Source organism: Arachis hypogaea, chromosome 19 (assembly GCF_003086295.3).
Source record: "Arachis hypogaea cultivar Tifrunner chromosome 19, arahy.Tifrunner.gnm2.J5K5, whole genome shotgun sequence".
In the NCBI taxonomy this organism is placed as follows: Eukaryota; Viridiplantae; Streptophyta; class Magnoliopsida; order Fabales; family Fabaceae; genus Arachis; species Arachis hypogaea.
The window spans coordinates 7,018,268-7,038,399 of NC_092054.1; the positions used below are offsets into that span (position 1 = coordinate 7,018,268).

At 33.4% G+C, this 20,132-nt stretch overlaps 5 protein-coding genes across 6 annotated transcripts; 4 read left to right on the forward strand and 1 right to left on the reverse strand.

The window, feature by feature from the left end:
- Positions 1-227: 227 nt before the first annotated feature.
- On the forward strand, positions 228-1,478 carry LOC112777341 (uncharacterized). The gene has a single exon (XM_029295952.2). The coding sequence runs from the start codon at positions 228-230 to the stop codon at positions 1,476-1,478; it is 1,251 nt and encodes a 416-aa protein (XP_029151785.1).
- A 1,685-nt stretch (positions 1,479-3,163) lies between these two features.
- On the forward strand, positions 3,164-6,201 carry LOC112779639 (FBD-associated F-box protein At5g60610). Of its 2 annotated transcripts, XM_025823971.2 has the most exons (4): positions 3,164-3,317; positions 4,159-5,427; positions 5,515-5,703; positions 5,850-6,201. In XM_025823971.2, exons 2-4 carry the CDS (start codon positions 4,177-4,179, stop codon positions 6,051-6,053), a joined length of 1,644 nt encoding a protein of 547 aa, XP_025679756.1. In that variant the 5' UTR covers positions 3,164-3,317; positions 4,159-4,176; the 3' UTR covers positions 6,054-6,201. The 2 variants fall into 2 exon arrangements, with proteins under 2 accessions (XP_025679756.1, XP_025679755.1); XM_025823970.2 differs by having other exon boundaries at positions 3,233-5,427.
- Positions 6,202-9,765: 3,564 nt separating this feature from the next.
- On the forward strand, positions 9,766-10,254 carry LOC112777792 (protein MAIN-LIKE 2-like). The gene has a single exon (XM_025822182.1). It carries the CDS (start codon positions 9,766-9,768, stop codon positions 10,252-10,254), a length of 489 nt encoding a protein of 162 aa, XP_025677967.1.
- Positions 10,255-10,723: 469 nt separating this feature from the next.
- On the reverse strand, positions 10,724-12,565 carry LOC112777793 (uncharacterized). Its single transcript, XM_025822183.1, has 3 exons — positions 12,019-12,565; positions 11,155-11,730; positions 10,724-11,028 (listed from the first exon to the last, which is right to left on the reverse strand). The coding sequence occupies exons 1-3, from the start codon at positions 12,563-12,565 to the stop codon at positions 10,724-10,726; spliced, it is 1,428 nt and encodes a 475-aa protein (XP_025677968.1).
- A 990-nt stretch (positions 12,566-13,555) lies between these two features.
- LOC112775538 (uncharacterized) lies at positions 13,556-16,967 on the forward strand. Its single transcript, XM_025819235.3, has 3 exons — positions 13,556-13,763; positions 14,021-14,400; positions 15,526-16,967. The coding sequence occupies exon 3, from the start codon at positions 15,549-15,551 to the stop codon at positions 16,797-16,799; it is 1,251 nt and encodes a 416-aa protein (XP_025675020.1). The 5' UTR covers positions 13,556-13,763; positions 14,021-14,400; positions 15,526-15,548; the 3' UTR covers positions 16,800-16,967.
- The last annotated feature ends 3,165 nt before the right edge of the window (positions 16,968-20,132 follow it).

Consider the following 20,132-nt stretch of genomic DNA (forward strand, 5'->3'; position numbering starts at 1 on the left):
GCAATAAATTTATTGTTTTTCTTTCCCCTTAAATCTCAGTGAATAAGTATCTATATGAACATCAAGTGCTTGCATAATGTGCAAGCCATTATCACGTTCTTTTTAAGTTTGTCTGCTAGGTGTTTGATAAAATGCCTGAATGAAAAGGGTTACTCTTTTTAGAGTCATTATTTGTTTCCATTCGTTTTTAGTGTTATTTTTCAGTTCCTCTATTTTTCTTGGAAGTAATGGAACTGTCTTCTGGAATTCGGAAGCTGCTTTCCGGTGTCAAAACCAACAAATCTACACCTTTTAACCTGAACTCAATGCCTTATCACTGCTATCAAGATGTTTCCAACCTGCAATGCTATCAGAGTGACTTTTCCAAGCTAGAAGAATTGACTCGGGTTCTGGCAAATGTGGATGCAATTAATGGAAAACTTGTTGACACAATTAGTAATTCAACCATTTTTGATGAGCAGATTAAGCATGATATGTGTACCTTCAAGTCTCTTGTCCGGGCCTTTATTGGATCTCCACCAGTTCAGCACAAAATGAAACAGGTTCTGGTCTCCACCATGGGAACACAAAATGAACCATTTTCTCCTTTCAGTCAAGCAAGAGAAAGAGAACCTATAGTGATTGATAACCTTGCCAAAGTGAGCAACTTTCTTGATGTTTCTACTCAACAAAGGAAAGTAGTTCGTCTCAAAGTGTGTCCACAGGCAACCCAGCACCGCATATTGACTGGTACACTCAAGGAAGTTCTGAATAATTTTAAAGTTGATTTGGATGCTTTGGATTCTCAGGGCTTAGACAAAGATACTATAATGGGTCAGCAAATTGTTCTTACCTGCCTGAAGTTTCTCACTGAAGCTGCTGTTTCCAATGAACCTGAATCCACTTCATGGATGAGGCTTTCTCCTTCAAAAAATGTCAACACCTCTGGTTCCCGGAAATGGGAAGATGTTCTTGAGATGTTCAATGATCTGATCGAGTATTTTAGAGCCGAAACAAGATTAAAGTTGCATGTGGCTAAGGCTGAAGTCATGAAAGAAGGGCTTTTGCAAATCAAGGACATTTTGATTGACAACAGTATTGGATACAAGGAAGCTAGACACCAAGAACGCCTGGTGCAAAAGAAGCTTTCCAAAACATTGGGACACTCATCTCGCTGCTTATTCACGCTATTATTATATTACCTCTTTGGAAGAGTCTCAGATATTGAAGTAGACATGGCTGGTGGAGTTTACAAGAGTGGAAGCGACAACAAGAACTGGTTGTGTATGGGAAGAATTTTGACTTCAGATAGTGAGAAGATGATTGAGCGCGGTGTAAAGCAGTTGGATAAAGCACTTAGCCTTTTCAAGTTTGTATGGGAAACTGCTGAAATGAAAGGTCATTTGGACCTTCAAGGCCATTTGTGGTGTGTTGGAGAACACAACAGGTTGCTTAGGTACAGAGGAAACACATACTTTCTTCATGGCATTTGCCTCTAATCTTGGAAACTCATGCAGTTATTTTCATGTAAATTTGATAGTTAAGAACCGTTAAATAACAATTTAGTCACACACGACAAATTATCTAACGATTCTTAACTATTAATGTCGCGTGAAGACAACTGTATATGAGTATCTTTACAAAATCATTCAACCTCTATTCTATGATTTTTATTCTTTCCATAGCTTTTGTTGTCACAAACAAATATTCAATTGCAAATTATCTTGTGTATGTGCCCATTTTCATATGAATAATTTAGTTTATTAGATTTTGAAACAGTATCTAAATGAAGAATGGAGGATGCTGATGTAGGATACAAATGTGCCTTCCATAAATTCTATGTACCTTAACTCTCCTTTTTGACATATTACAAGGTGTCAAATGGCCAAACTTTGAGATCATCAACACACTGAATACATATAATTAACCACACAAAACAAAATTGCATATCGTTTCATATTTAGGGTGGGAAAGCTACACAACAAAATTTCATGGTGTAGTTTGATAACGATCCTATCCTTTAGGTAAGGCATAAATAAGATTTTTATCCTATTTTTTTATGTTCTGAGAGTAAATAAATACTCTTGTTTTATGTTATTCATTTTTTTTTTCTCAATAATGTGGCCCAATTTTTTATTAGTTTTTATTTTGTTAATTTTAAAATTTTTAAATTAAAAAGTAAAACCTTATAAATTATAATATTAACTTAAAAGATAATTAATGGACTACATTATTCTCCTAACAATTAAGAATTCCTATCTTTGGCTCCATAAAAATATACATTTATAGTATTTAATTATTAGCAGAATTCTTTTACATATTTTGGTGGCGAATTCTTTTATTAGCCGCAAAGTTTCTTCGGTAAATGCTCTTTCCTCATATTTGTAATCTTAACCATTTAAGCATAGCTTTATTTCATTCTGTTTGTAGATCCTTTTTTATTCTTTTTTTTTAAGTTTATTTTCTAAAAATTTCGGATGAAAATTTTACATAGGATTCGAGTAAACACTTAAACTACTGTCTACATGCCACAACATTTTGAGTATCAAGTTCTTTTTGTAGTATTTTTTTATTTTTGACGGATTTATTTATTGTTAGTATCTTTTAAAATTTATTTTTTTTGGTGACTTTTTAAAATTTGTTTTATTAGCGATACAAATTTTCAAGTAATATTTTGATAATTTATTTTTTTAAGGATGGACTAATTTGATGCTTAGTAGGCTTTTATATATCAATAACAAAATTGATTTCATATTTATAAATTACATCTTTTATAAATAAAAAATGTAATTTTTTTTGTGTTTGTTTGAGTATCATTAAGTTGATAAATTTTTTTTATCGTGTTCGGTAAATTTTTATTAGTAAAAAACTAAAAATAAAAATAATAAAAAATAAAAAAATATTTTTTAAAAAAAAGTTACAATTTATATTTTTTTAAAAAATATTTTTCACATAATAAATAAACAAAAAGTACTTTTATTTTATTATACCTAAATATAATTGATAAATATAAATTTTTTTTACGAAAGATTTAAACATAAAATTATTTTTTTATAGAATTTATAAAAAAAATAACTCAAAAAAAATATTTTTTCAAAAGATTATCACTTAAAATCGATGTCGGTCTCTTTTTTCACCTTTCTAAAGTGAGAGTATAAAATACTCAACCTGAAACTTTAAACCCAGAAGAGACGTTTCTTCTTTCACCGTCTACAATAAGAATATAAAACACTGAAACCAAAATCTTAAGCCCAGAAATTCGTTCATCTATCACAAAGTAAAAAAATACCGCACTTCTACACCCTTCAAATCACCACAAACACACTCTATTGGAGAAGGTAAGTTTATCTTTTAATATTCCCCCTTTTTCTTCTGTTATTGGAACAACGAGCTTTTCCTTAGTCTAGTAACTAGTTAAGTTATTGTTTAGGAGATAGGAGGAAAAATTGAAATTTATTTTGTAGTGACAAAGGAGATAGAGTCTACACTTTATTTGTTTATTTATATTGGTTTAATAATGATATTTTTCTGGAGTTTGGGATATTAATCTTATAAATGTAGTAAAGTTTAATTTGGAGTACAGAAATTAAAAAGTTTAAATTCTATGAGTACACACATTTCTAAAGCCCAAAAGTTGGATTCTTTAATTTTTAAAATCATAAAAGATTTGAGATATTCCGATTTCTATACTTTTTATCATTTTAAAAAACATTAAAAATTACAATGTTAGAGTACATGTACATCACTCATCATACTTCCATAGAGAAAAAAAATTAGTCCCTTAGTGTTTTCTTTTTTGTGTCTTAATTCCATCTTAAAAATTATTTCACTTCACATAAGAAGAAAAAGAAGAAGAAATTAGTGATAGAGATCTACATAGGTTCCCACATTGATCTTTATATTATTATTATTATTATTATTATTATTATTATTATTATTATTATAGTATTTATGAGTTTCAGATGGGACATTTTGGGTCATGATGAAAATTTGATGAACAGTTTATGAATTTTACAATGAAAAATCTCATCACTGTACTTAGTTGAAAGTCATTCATAATCATAGATCCCTAGATGAATCATTTTGACAATAAACATGTAATACATGTGATTTTTTTTTTTCTTTCTTGGCATTGAATGAGTTACAATTATCCATCCATGATATTATACTTGCTATTAGTACTGAAGCTGGGGAAAAATGGACCAAATATCTGGTTTGCCGGAAGCTATACTTCATGACATTCTCGCAAGGCTTCCGGACAGAGATTCTGCCAGGACTAGTGTTTTATCAAAGGCTTGGAGAGAAACATGGTCTACGTTTCCAATATTGTCTATTTGCAGCGATCAACATTTTAAGAGTCAAGATGTAACGGTAGACAATTATCATAGCAAAATAGACAAAGTTGTTGACTATGTTGGGAGAAGATTACTGAGGCTCCGCGACCTAGGCTTAGCAATCAAAGAATTCAAGCTCATCATGGACTATGTAGACCATAAGTGCATGGCGCACCATGTTGATCTATGGATGAAGATGGCTATTGAAAGTGGCGGCGAAGTATTACATTTACAGCTTCGCCTCCCTGGTCGCTATGTAGGGAGACACAGTCCGGACAGGTTTTATGAGCTTCCACTCAGTGTCATTGAATCCAAATCACTTACTAAGTTGGTGTTGATGGACGGAATCAGAGTTGGCCAAGCATTCCTCACCCATTCCATCAAGCTTTACTCAGTGAGAATATTGAAACTATGCAATATATTTTTTGGACATGAAGGGATTATAGATCATCTCATTTCTCATTGTCCTCTAATTGAAGATTTAACCGTGATTGATTGTGCTGTCTATAACCCTCCAATCGGAGGAATTCCTCAAGTGTATGAGTTCAGTCTTGTGGAATCACTATTCTTGCATGGTTTACATAAGCTCAAGAAAGTTTATGTTCAAGGAATGCGGGAAGTATATATTGATGCTCCAAATCTTGAGAGCTTACATTGTTGTCTTCAGTATCTAAATACATATTTCAAGCTGAATTTAGATAGTTGCACAAATTTGAGATGGCTGTGCTTATGGAATTTGAAGAACATTGCTATTGGAGACAAATGGTTTCTTGAACTATTTTCTAAATTTCCTTTCCTTGAGAGTTTGGAACTAGACAATTTCTCGATGTCTCAGAGGATTAATATTTCAAGTGCTCAACTCAAGGTCTTGAAGTTATCATACTGCTCTAACTTGGAGGAGCTTAACATTGATGCTCGAAATTTATTATCATTTGCGTATGAGGGAAACAACCAACCTGGTATATCTTTTCAGAAATGTTCTAATCAATTGGAAGTCAATAGTTTTAGCGATGTGGATTTTCGGGACCTTTGTAGCTTGAGGAAATTTGTCCAAAACATTAAACCCCAAAAGATTTGGGCATCAGTCTCCCTCTTTATCTGTCTGTCAATTCTAGTAAGTATATACACTTGCTACATTGGTTCATTCTGCTTTACATATTTGCCTATTTTATTTATTTGTTTGTTTGTCTGAATTCTGTAGAGTGAACCAGAGCAGGGTGCATTCCAAGTTTCATCTATTCCTCCAACTATTAAACGCTTGGAATTACAGTTTTCCCCGGACTACGAAGCTCTCTATTTCCCTTTTATGAATTACTTGCTTTCAAGTTGCTGCCCGAACTCTATTTCATTTAGTTTTTGCTCTTATGTTCATAGTAAAGCATTCATTGAGGTATGTCATTATCCTCAAATTTTCTGAGTCTTGCATTTACAACGACAACAGTACTTCCATCCCAGCAGTGACTGCATTTGTGTTTATATACTTTATCATCAATATGTTCTTTCTAACGCCGTTTGTTATTTTGAAAAAAACAACAGTTTTTGTATGAGACACTGATGGGAAGAAAGGAAGGGAAGTGCCACTGCAGTTCAAGTAATACAAAATGTTGGTGGCATGCCTTGAAGATTGTCAAGGTTATTTGTACCTTCAAGATTGATGAGAACGCTGATTTTAAGACAATGTTAGATGCATTGCCAACATGTCTTGCTGATGAAAAAATTGGTTTTATCTTAGAATTGTAATCTTTCTATTATCAACTCATATATATTCCTTATTTGGTTTAGTAATTTAGTATGTACTTAAGTAAGTGCTTACATGTATATATCAATGTTCTACAACATTTTCTCTCTTTATAAGGTAACGATAAATGTGAATGTTCATGTTTAGAAATTTATCTTTTTTGCGAAAAAAATAAAGCGATTAATTTATATTCACTATTCCGTCAAAGCATATAATATAAAGTTAAAAACTAATTCTGTAGAAGTAAATGTAAAAGTGTGTTTGAAATGTCATATTATTATTAAAATATACTTGTATTCCTTTTACATAAAAAATAATATGTAGTTCACAAAAGAAAATGGTTTGACATAAATTTAGTGTTACATGAAAACATAAAATAAAAGCATAACATAAATGATACTGATTACTGAGACCAACTTAAATCCGTGATAATTTTGAAGTAATGGATAATTAGGAGATTAAAATGAGCGTTAAATACCTAAAATATTTATGGATTGAGGTGATATAAGTTGGCTCATTTGGTCGACCTTCTGGTTGTAGACTTGTATACTGTGGCTAATTTTTTTTTGTTATGGAAGTAGAAGTGGTGATATACCTTAACATTGTAATTTTTGGTGTTTTTCAAAACTGTGAAAGTACACAAATCGGAGGGTCCGATTTCTGTACCTAAAATTTTTTAATTTTTTTTAAACACAAATCGGACGGTTCGATTTCTGTACCTCTACAAATCGTACAGAAATCGGACAGTCCGATTTGTGTACATCTAGAAATCGGACAGTCCGATTTGTGTACATCTAGAAATCGGACGGTCCGATTTCTGCTTTTCTAGTTAAACGATTCCACATTTGAGTATAACACCCCAACAATCCACATTTTAAAAAAACACCACTACCACTCCAATATTAAAAATAAAAAATTCGCATATTGTTATTGTTCATATTTCAATTATAGATGTATAACTTTTAGGGTAAATAACATTAATAAATAAAGTGGGATTCAATATTATATGAAAGTCCTAAATTAAAAAACGTGCATGTCTTTATGTACAAATTTATGTAAATCGAATCAGTATGATTCAAAAAGACAAATTAAAATGGATAGTTTCAATTTATGAATGAATAAAATTCGATACAATATGAATTAGGTTGTTTCGATTTGAGTTTTTTAATTTTGATATGGGGAAGAAGCTGGTGTTTCGCAGCGTTATGGGGTTTTGGGGTGTTTGACGGAGATGTGACGGCGTTGCAGAAGAAATCGGTGGCACCGATGGGGGAGACGGAAATCGGTGGGACCGATTTCAGGGAGGGGTAGGTGCGCAAATCGGTGGCACCGATTGGTTACCCCAGTGGTGGAGCTTAGTTCAGACAAGGGGTGGCCATGGCCCTCCCAAATTTTTTATAAAAAACTTAGTAGCACTTTTTCAAAAGATAAAAAATAGTTCAATTGACTTAAATACTTTACTATGACTTAAAGTATCTAATAAGTTCAATAAACAACATTCTCTCTATCTTTAGGTTCAAATATAAAAAATTAGATATCTTTTATTTATTTAATTTAATATTATTTTATATTTTACTATTTATTTAATTTAATTTTTTATATGATATAAAATAATAGAATATTCAATAAGTATTAATATTATTGTATTTGTATAAATTGATAAAAAAAATTCAATAAATATTATAAATTTTAATATTTGTCCTTCTAACTTTTTCTTTATATATTTTACAGGATATATATTCAAATTTTTATATAAAATAATAATGAAAAATCAAAGAATTGATACATTTTTTAAGAGGAAGGTTAATATTAAGAAGGAGAACATATAACTTTTACAATATCAACACATGTAGATAGTTCTTCTACTTTAATGAATTACGAAGAAAGTGAGATATAACCTTCAAAAGTTCAAAAAGTTATATCTGATGACTTTAACTTTAACTTTTTGGAACGAGATCTTGAAAAAGGGCTTTAAATTTGGCAGTATCACCCAAACTAGAGAGATAAAATTAGACGAGCTTATCTTAAATGAGGTCCATAGAAAAAAATATTTTGACAATTATTTTTTATTTGGCCCCCCAAAATTTTGTTTCAAGTTCCGCCACTGGTGACCCCCTTGCCACGCGTCGCGCATGCAGCTGGCCCGTGACTCCTTATGCGTTTTTACCCTCTCAAAACCGGATACCCCTATCTCTTTCATCCTCCAACACTATCTCTTTCACTCTCAACAGCAACTTTCCCTTTCTGCTTACTCTCAACCCCACTCAACCCCACCATTTCACTATTGTTGGACCACCATTACCTCGTTGAAAAATATGAAGAAAAATGCCAAAAAAAAGGAAAACCAAGGAAGTAAATCAACCGGAGCTTCACATTGTTAATTATCTTAGAGATCCAAATTATGTAAATTTTTATTTTTTAATAATCTTATTTAATGATAATAATAGTGATAATTGTAGATTTTATTAACAGTATATTATAATGGCACTATGTAGAAATTAGAAATTAAACATATATGTATAATTTTATTATTAGGTGGTTAGAAATAGAAATAAAAATAGGAATAAACTTTGTATGTATGTATGTATGGAGATGATGAATGTCTGTACCGGTGCTCATGAACTGAACTGGATTTTTTTTTAGGTATATTATTTAAAAAAAATAAAATAAAATAAATGTTTGTAAAAAATAATGAATAAAGGAGAAAAAAAATGAGATCTGTATATATTAGATTGGAATAGGAAGATATTAATATATTGTTGTTGTTATTATCAGTATTAGTAATTGAATTTAATTAATTATTATGATTAGTAATAAAAATTTTATTAATTATTTTATTTATGATCGTTAACAATTGAATTTTAATTCAGTCAAAATTAGACAATATATTAGTAATAACTAAAATTAGATTTTGTGCTGTGTTACCTAATAATAATAATAATAATAATAATAATAATAATAATAATAATAAATTAGTAAACCTGGTATATATGAATAATAATAATAATAACAACAATAATAATAATAATAAAATTAGTATGTATGCTGTTGTTTGAATAATAATAATAATAATAATAATAATAATAATAATAATAATAATAATAATAATTAGTATGCAGGCTGTTTGGATAATAATAATAATAATAATAATAATAATAATAATAATAATAATAATAATAAATTAGTACACTGTTTTTTGTATGAATAATAGTAATAAAAACATCAATGATAATAATAATAAAATTAGTATGTATGTTGTTTGAATAATAATAATAATAAGAAATTAGTATGTTGTTTAGTTTATATAAATAATAATAATAATAATATTAGTAATAATAATAATAATAATAGAAAAATTAGTATGTATGTTGTTTGAATAATAATAATAATAATAATAATAATAATAATAAATTAGTATGCTATTTTTTTATATGAATTATAATAATAATAACAATAATAATAATAATAATAATAATAATAATAATAATAATAATAATAGAGGCTGATTTACTGTGTAAGGTTAATTAATTTCTGTTAAAAGGTAATGCATATGATTGAAGGATTTTTGTATAACAGATTTAATGTGTATTTTGAATTGCAATTATGCTGGGAAGTAGTTATGATGGACATGTTAAGCATAATTGTGTTTTTGAATAATATAGTTATATTATACTTGTTCTTATACTGGAAAATGTGATATTGTAGGCTTCAAGGATGTTGATGTGCGATCATTTACACCCGCCGGATCCATATAACCAAATTGTTGAGGCACAGTTACGCGATATTGGATTTTATTATGTATCCCAAATTGGAGTTATTAAAGGCCAGTCAGCAATGATTAATGCTCTGATTGAGAGATGGCGGCTCGAGACTCATACTTTTCATTTTCCGGTTGGTGAGTGTGCCGTGACCTTGGAAGATGTGGCGGTAATTCTCGGTCTGCCAACAAATGGTCTTCCGGTTACAGGTCCGACCATGAGTAGGTTTGAGGCATTGGAAGCCGAGTGCTTGCACCAATTTGGAATTGCACCCAGCAAGAATGACTGTAGAGGGAGCTTTATAAAATTAATGTGGTTTAGGAGTGTGAGAGATCGTATAGTGTTGAATAATGATGTGCACATGCAGATGTATGTAAAGTGTCACATAATGTTGTTATTTGGGAAAATTCTGTTTGCAGATAAGTCGGGTGCAGCGGTGCACTGAAAATTTTTACCTTTGCTCCGCAACTTCGGTGGGATCATACAATTTAGTTGGGGTTCAGCATGCTTGGCACACTTGTATAGATCATTGTGTAGGGCAACTCGTGTCGACTGCAAGGAGATGGACGGTCCACTGACACTGTTGGTCAGTTGGGCTTGGATCCGGCTACCATTTCTAGCGCCGATTCCTGGCAATCCCCGAGTGTTTCCAATTGCAAACAGGTAATTTTGATTAAAGTATGCATTGAAAGAATTCATAGAAATTATATTCTGTTTATGGTAAGTTAAGTTAACAAATGGATTGTCCGTCTGCAGGTGGCATAACTGGGACCGTCAAAACTATGCCTACCGATATAATCGTTCATAGCGCATCTGGTACTCCCTGGTCGTCCTCGAGTATCCTATGAAAAACATTCAGTCAGCTATGAACACCATTCTATTTGATCGTACTTACAATAAATTCAAAGTTCATTCTATTCAAACTTACCAATGTTGACGATAAGCTTCTGCAGGTAAGGTGCTTTGAACTTCCTCAAGAAGTTGGACTCAATATGCCGGATACAAAACATATGGAAAGCTTTTGGAGGAGACCACGCCCCATTACTTCGTTCAATAGCTGACCTAATCGAATCGTGTCGATCAGATATTAGTCCGACACCATCACGTGTCACCACATGTTGACGCAGGTTGCTCAGAAAAAAGTGCCATGCATCAGAAGTCTCTCCCTCCACTATGGCAAATGCAATAGACACGATGTTGTTATTACCATCTTGTGAGACTGCAACCAATAAACAACCCTTGTATTTTCCATACAAATGAGTCCCGTCCACCTGCACCACTGGCTTGCAGTGTCTGAAGGCCCTTATACAGGGGTAATAACTTCAGAAGACTCTATGTAGAACACGTATATCAGGAACTAAATCATCCCTCTGGTAAGCTGGCATTGTTTCAAAGTGAACCACTGCTGATGGCTCTTTGTGGCACATGGCCTCAAACCATATCGGCAAAGCTTCATACGATGCTTCCCAACTTCCGAAAATTGATTCGATCGCTTGCTGCTTTGCTAACCAAGCCTTGCGATAACTGATGGTGTAGTTAAACTTTGACTGGATATCAGCAATTACTGATTTCACCTTTATAGACGGGTCAACCTCTACCAACGGCTTTATTGCTTCTGCAACTGTCTTGGAATCCAGCTTCGAATGGTCTTGAGAAATAGTAGACCTCGTACAAGTATGACTTCCATTGTACCTCCTTATCTCCCAACAGTACTTCTTCTGCATTTTGGTTACCCTGATCAACCAGTCACAACCATTCCCATATTCTGTACATTTTGCATAGAATGTCGTCGGTTCCGACTCATATACCCGATAGTCCACACCTCTCCGGATGGTATAATCTTTCATTGCCTTGATTACTGCCTCCCTTGAACTGAATTCCATCCCCACTGTGAACTCACCATCCGCCACAACAGGAGGGGCTGCATACAGCAAAAGTAATAAATGCTTCATTATGTACTCAGTAACAAGTCTTTTATTACAACTCAATTAATAAACACACTTTACTATGTAAGATCGTTATAGTCTTATTTTTCGCTATTCCATCTACGTAAACAACAACTAAATATCATTCACAACAAAGAACTATTAATTAATAAAAAAATCAAACGCTATGGTCACAAATGCCTGGTCACATATCACATACATTACTCATCTGACTTATCGATCTGCTACTTCAGAGATTCACATAGCTACCTAGGTTTACGCACCTGGATTCATATATTGCGAAAACTCCGGTGCGTGCATAGCCTCCAAATCCAACGACCGCATGAAAGAAGGCTCCTGAAACGGATGCGGGTTTGCTAGTGCATTTGCAACTTCCGCCACATCTGCGTTCATGGCGCCGCTAGCTTCTTCTTCGTCCTCACTTGGACCGACGATCTCATAGTTGCTTTCAAATTCATCTTCGCTTTCACTATTATAATCTTCCAATTCAATGTTACGGTCCGCTTCAGATTGCTCAAACTCAATATATAACTCGATGCACGACATTCGGTGGCGATTTTCCATGTATATTGAAAACATTTCCTGCATACTCGCTTCGTCCATCACATACTTGGTCTGAAATTGAACAAACCCACCAAACACAGCTAAAGGATACCTGTACAAAATACACGATATTCTCCTACATCTTTGAGAATCTATCTTCTCACAAATCACACCTTTTAACTCCTCAAATGACAATGTGAACGGAATAACAACATCAAACGGATTTTCACACACAAATTGAACTCCCTCATATGTTTGTAATAACATATGTCCGTAATAATAAATCTTCAATACAACTCTATCATCCATAACACTAACTATTCTCAACCTCATAGGAATTTTTTTTACAGAAATAAAGGAGAAGAATCAGAGAAGAGAAGAGAGGAGAAGAGGATGAACATTAGTTGACGAGGAAGAAATGGGGCTTCTGTGATATACCACCATCCGCTTTTTGTATGGACAAAGGGCAAATCGGAGGACCGACCGCTGCACCCCCAAATCGGTAGGTCCGATGGGTGCACCCCGATTAAAATAAAATTCTTTGCCTCCATTAATAGGTGGGACCGATTACTGCACTCTTAGCTAACGTCTTCCAGCACCCACAAATCGGTGGCACCGATTTAATACCCATTAGCCTCTCCCTTGCACAAATCGGTGGCACCGATTTCACACCCATCAACCTCTCCCTCACACAAATCGGTGGGACCAATTCCTCCCAGCTTCAAATCGGTGCCCCCGATTTCTTCCCCCAAAATTCCAAAAAACCAACGCCGTCATAACTGTGTAAATCACCCTTAATCATCATATCCCAGCATAACTCACACCCCTAAATCATATCTAAAAAAATCAGTCTTTTGATTTAGCTTGATCACCTAATAAATCGAATTAGCTTAATTCGATTTATTACTAATACAACTTATTGATATTTACATTTTTAAGTTAATTGTATTAACTTTAAAACATTAATATCGATAGAAAATATTTTCTTTAGATTCAAATAAAATATTAAAAAATTAAAACAAAAAAAATAAAAATAAAAATTTTATATTTTAGTTCAAATTCTATAAAATTTATATTTTTTCAAACTTATAAATTCAAAACGAAATCATAAACGATTTTTAAAAATTTGTTAAATATTATCCTTGGATTTATTAATATCTAAAAATTTATTATGGAAACTTTTAATATTAAAAAATTATTAAAAAGTATAACCTCCAAAATAGTATAGGAGATAAGATTTGAATTTTTTTGGAGTTAGAATTAACATATAGATATACTGACACTATAAAGTGACCCACTCACTATATTCACTCGTTAATTCGCTCTCAATTCGAATTTCTTTCTCTTTCTCACTCTCACGGTCTGAAACTGAAAGGCTGAACCCTAGGCCTTACTTCCAAACGAGACGTGTCTTCAAAGGCTACAACTACTTTCTTCACCACACAACACAAATTATTCGGACAAGGTAAGTCTTATAACAATGAGCTTTTGGTTATAGATGATGTATAATAATAGTTCAGTGGGGTTAGAAGGGGGAAAAAAAATTGACTGTTTGGAAAATAGCTGTGTGTTCTTTTGTGCTTATATGAGATCAGCAAATTGTGTTATACAAATTTCAAAATTCAAATGATGATTTCTTTCCTATAGCATAATTCTATTTCCAACACTATATCATTTGTTGCTGTTTATTTCTCGTGAAATTCGTGATGGAAATTTACATAGGTTGGGATAGTTGATGACATTTTGGGTCATGGTTCATCGCCGCCGCATGCTCGCCGCGTCCCCGCGCATCTCGCCGGATCCTCCGCGTTGTGTGCTCTCGTCTGGCCTCTCTCCTCCGTCTGAGCTCGGCTGCTCGCGCCTCTCTCGCCTCCGCATCTGCTCGAGCGCCTGCTTGTGTCGTCGCCACGCCTCCCTCGCCTCTCTCCCTCCTCGCGTCTCCGCTTGAGCTTTGTCGTCCCTCGCGTGCTTGTCGCCGGCGCTCTCCTTATCCCTCATATTTTTCTAGTTCTCCGCCTTGTAAACATAAGGAGAAGGACTGCCACAGTGCCGCCAGCTTCTCCGTGTCACATTCTTCTCTGCTCATTGGAAGACTACCGAAGGTTACTTAATTTTTCTTGCTTACTTCTTTCGGTTTCAGTCTGTTGTTCATAAAAAAAATGTGATTTGGTTAATTTAGTTTTTAATGTGTTCAAAATGATTTAGTTAAAAACAATTATATGATGCTATGTATGTAATGTAATTGACTAATTGCTACGTTATGAATTTATGATGAGACTTGAATTTGTTGCATGGGAAGCTTGTTAATTTCTTAGTTATCCTGCTCATTGCTGATTTTGTGTTCGTTCGCTAATTTTGAATTTGGAAAGAAAATGTTTGGAAATTAGTATTTAGTTATTTAATTTTACTTTGTAGTTATGATATTATAATTTTGCTAATAAAAATAATAGGGATGCACCTTATTTCCAATTTTAATTTTGAGGGCCCTGAAATTATCATTGTTAGAATTGATTGTTAATTGCCTAATTGATTAATGGTTAATAGGCTCCGTTGCTACAGTGTGATTGTTAATTGCTTAATTGGAATTGATTGCTAATTACCTAATTGATTGTCACTGTTATTGTGTGAAATTAAGATATTATTGTAGTATTGAACTATTGACCAATAATATGTCTATTTTATTTTAGAAATTGAGACTTGATTGTTGTTAAAGTGTTGAAGATATATATTTCAAAATTTAATTTTAAGTTTTTGACTATTTTATATTGTTATTTAAGTAGGACTAGGTTAGCCGATTCAACCAATAACCTACCAGTTGAACTAGTGACCCAGTAGTCTGATTGGTTTGATGATCGCTTTGTCCTGATAACTATGCTTGGAGTTGTTTTTTCTTTTGTCACTTTGCTGAATTTCATCTCAAGACTCTTGTTGATGATTGTGTTGTGTGACTTTTTATGAATTAGGAAGTTGAACTTGTTATTCTGTTAATTATATGTTAGCACTTGATCTATATTATTAGTTGAAAATAGCTTAGGACATGTTCTTATTGCAATAGATCTTCTACTCTTGAATAGTTTCTCTTTCATATTTATTATTGGTACCACCTATGGAATCAATGGTGAGAGATCACACTTTACTCTCTAAAGTGAAATTGAAACTTTAGAGGATCCAAATCCTCTTTTTAGAGTCATTATTTGTTTCCATTTGTTTTGAGTGTTATTTTTCAGTTCCTCTATTTTTGTTGGAAGTAATGGAACTTTCTTCTGGAATTCGGAAGCTGCTTTCCGGTGTCAAAACCAACAAATCTACACCTTTTAACCTGAACTCAATGCCTTATCACTGTTATCAAGATGTTTCCAACCTGCAATGCTATCAGAATGACTTTTCCAAGCTAGAAGAATTGACTCGGGTTCTGGCGAACATGGATGCAATTAATGGAAAACTTGTTGACACAATTAGTAATTCAACCATTTTTGATGAGCAGATTAAGCATGATATGTGTACCTTCAAGTCTCTTGCCCGGGCCTTTATTGGATCTCCACCAGTTCAGCACAAAATGAAACATGTTCTGGTCTCCACCATGGGAACACAAAATGAACCATTTTCTCCTTTCAGTCAAGCAAGAGAAAGAGAACCTATAGTGATTGATAACCTTGCCAAAGTGAGCAACTTTCTTGATGTTTCTACTCAACAAAGGAAGGTAGTTCGTTTCAAAGTGTGTCCACAGGCAACCCAGCACCGCATATTGATTGGTACACTCAAGGAAGTTCTGAATAATTTTAAAGTTGATTTGGATGCTTTGGATTCTCAGGGCTTAGACAAAGATACTATAATGGGTCAGCAAATTGTTCTTACCTGCCTGAAGTTTCTCACTGAAGCTGCTGTTTCCAATGAACCTGAATCCAATTCATGGATGAGGCTTTCACCTTCAAATAATGTCAACACCTCTGGTTCCCGGAAATGGGAAGATGTTCTTGAGATGTTCAATGATCTGATCGAGTATTTTAGAGCCGAAACAAGATTAAAGTTGCATGTGGCTAAGGCTGAAGTCATGAAAGAAGGGCTTTTGCAAATCAAGGACATTTTGATTGACAACAGTATTGGATACAAGGAAGCTAGACACCAAGAACGCCTGGTGCAAAAGAAGCTTTCCAAAACATTGGGACACTCATCTCGCTGCTTATTCACGCTATTATTATATTACCTCTTTGGAAGAGTCTCAGATATTGAAGTAGACATGGCTGGGGGAGTTTACGAGAGTGTTAGCGACAACAAGAACTGGTTGTGTATGGGAAGAATTTTGACTTCAGATAGTGAGAAGATGATTGGGCGTGGTGTGAAGCAGTTGGATAGAGCACTTAGCCTTTTCAAGTTTGTATGGGAAACTGCTGAAATGAAAGGTCATTTGGACCTTCAAGGCCATTTGTGGTGTGTTGGAGAACACAATAGGGTTCTTAGGTACAGAGGAAACACATACTTTCTTCATGGCATTTGCCTTTAATCTTGGAAACTTATGCAGTTGTTTTCATGTAAATTTGATAGTTAAAAACCGTTAAATAACAATTTAGTCACGCATGTCAAATTATCTAACGATTCTTAACTATTAATGTCGTGTGAAGACAACTGTATGTGAGTATCTTTACAAAATCATTTAACCTCTATTCTATGATTTTTATTCTTTCCATAGCTTTTGTTGTCACAAACAAACATTCAATTGCAAATTATCTTGTGTATGTGTCCATTTTCATATGAATAATTTAGTCTATTAGATTTTGGAACAGTATCTAAATGAAGAATGGAGGATGCTGATGTAGGATATGAAATTTTTCACTTGCCCTTAATTGCTACCAATCATACAAATGCGCCTTCCACAAATTCTATGTACCTTAACTCTTCAGAAAATATGCCATAAGCCAATAACAATAAGCATAGATTTTAATTTCTTCCTACTTGATTGATGTTATATCGCCACTATCTAATGCCATGGGAAGTAGGGAACAAAATAAATTAAAAATTCCACTTCACTTTTTAAGCTTATCGCTAAATGAAAATACGTACAGCAAGATCATGATAGTTCATCATCTTGCACGAAAATTTGCTAAGAATTTTGGCATATTACAAGGTGTAAAATGACCGAACTTTTGAGATCGTCAACACACTGAATACATATAATTAGCCACACAAAACAAAATTGCATATCGTCTCATGTTTAGGGTGGGAAAGGTACACAACAAAATTTCATGATGTGTAGTTTGATAACGATCCTATCCTTTTGGTAAGGCATAAATAAGATTTTTGTTCTATAATTAATGGACTAAATTATTATCCTAACACTTAAGAATCCCTATTTTTGGCTCCATAAAAAATATACATTTATAGTATTTAATTATTAGCAGAATTCTTTTACATATTTTGGGGCGAATTCTTTTATTAAAGGAGAGCCTTTTAATGTTACAATAATGGGAAATCCTTGTAATCTTCTTCTTCACACATGCCATGCAATGCAGAGCATAGTGATGATGATGATATTATTGTTGGGATAGGAGCCCATGTTAGCAATTGTTGTATGTCATTTCCTCAAACATTTTGCAGCAATAAATGCCCACTCAACCTACAAAACGACACGTTTCTTAATGCATATATTTATAGTTAGTGAAGCCAAGTCACTTGCTAAGCTGGAGTTGGTGGGGGAATCAGAATTGACCAAGAATTTTTAAATCATTCCATGAAGTTTTCCTCGGTGAAATCGTTATTCTTAAGTCATGTACTTTTCACGCATGAAAGCATTATTGAGTATCTCATTTCTTATGGTGTTACTTAGATTATTTTTTATCAATAATAGATATAGATTTATTTGTTATATTTTTTTAGTGAGAATATATAAAAAGTACATAATATATAAAATATAATAACTTAATAGATATTTTTTAAAATTTTTTTTATTATCTTAAATAATGAGAATAACTTTTTTTTTTTTAATTCCTTTTAGTTTATCAAACCATCAACATCACAGTTTGAACAATTTAGGAGTGAACGTGGAGAGCGAACAATTTAGGAGTGAACATGGAGAGCAACCAAGCTGTGAATCAAATTAAAAAGGTTGTCAAGATCCAACCGTTATCAATTTTGTCATTTTCTTTCATTCCCTAATTTTTCTTTCGACATTTTCCTTTTCCCTCTCTTACCTCTTCCTTCAAACTCATCCAATGGAGTTTGATAAGAGACTATTTCGCAAGATTCTTTCTTAGTGAACATAGTTGTTCCGATCAACGAGTTAGAAGGAAAAAGATCTGAATTCTTATTACTCTGTGATTCATTGATTTCTCAAAATGGCAGGTAAACAGATCCTCGAGTGGTGGTCTTGACCACCAGAGCAATGACAATCTCCTACATCAATTCACGAACCTTCAATCTCAAATCTTGAAGAACACCATAAGTCCGATTCAATATCAATCAAATCCCTATTTTCTCCACCTTAGAGGAAATTTAAGTAGTAGAGGTCGTGGAGTTACATTGGTATGCTCTCATTATAACAAGCAAGACCACCCAGAAGATGTGTGCTATAAGAAGAATTGGTACTCCTCCCATTTCTATCAACGGCAGCAACATAATACCACCATCAATCACGTTATCACTGAGGGGCATGATGATATACTCAGTGACAAACAATTATAGTTCAATTGTCTCCAAGAGAACACTAGAACATCAAGATCTGGGTTCACTTCAGAGCAAAGATTTGCCTTGTTAGAGTTAATCAAAGACAAAAGTGTGCAGCAACAACCTCATTATGTGTTAAGGGAGAAGAAGTCAAAACTTAAGTAACAACTTAAGTAACAGATTACGTGAAGTCAGTAAAATTCTATTACGAGAAGAATTTAGTTAGAGTGGCTGTTAGAGGTAGTTAAAGGGTGTTAGTGCAGTTTTTATTAAGCTATAAAATAGGAGCTAAGTGCCTTTGTATAACAACTCTCTAATAACACATTTTTCTCATTCAGATCTTAATCAATTTTTTGGTCATTACTTTCTCTGCATCATTCTCTCTTCTTTGGTCATCAGTGTCCTTTCTCAATAGATGCAAGATCATTTACATGGTATCAAGAGCAGGTTGAAAATGATCATGGCTCTACCCCTTGTAACTTCATCAACAAATCTCAAGAACGCACTGGTTTCTCTGGCAGACAAACTTGAAGAAAATAACTTCTCAACATGGAGGCACAGCATCCTTCTAACAATTCAGACGCTTGAGCTTGAGGATCATCTCGATTCGTCAAAAATCCCATCACAACAAGAATCAGTTACAATTGTTGAAGAAAGTAAAAGCTCAGATTCTGCACAACAAACTCCAACCCCCTCTGTTACAAAAGATGAGGTCCCTGCAACAACAAAATCCACACCTACATCAACAATTCAAAAGGACTCATCCAAATACAAAGAATGGAGGCAAAATGACCTTGCACTCATGACGTGGACTGTGTCCTCCATGAACGGTACATACAAGAACAAGATGGTACACTGCGTTACTTTTGCTGAAATGTGAAAAAAGATTAATCACATCTTTACGGTTTCTTCAAGAACACATATTCAAAGTTTAAAGACTCAGCTTAGAGCTTGCAAGAAAACTACAACCATTGCTGAATACCTCTCTACAATTCACAAGATTGTAGATTTTTTCATTGCTATAGGTTACTCATTTCAAGAAGATGATCACATCCAAGCTATCTTGGATGGTCTCACAGAAGAATATCAAGGCTTCATCACATCAGTGATGTCTCGAATGACAAATTTCACAATTCATGAAGCTGAATCATTTTTGCTTGCCTATGAAGATATGATC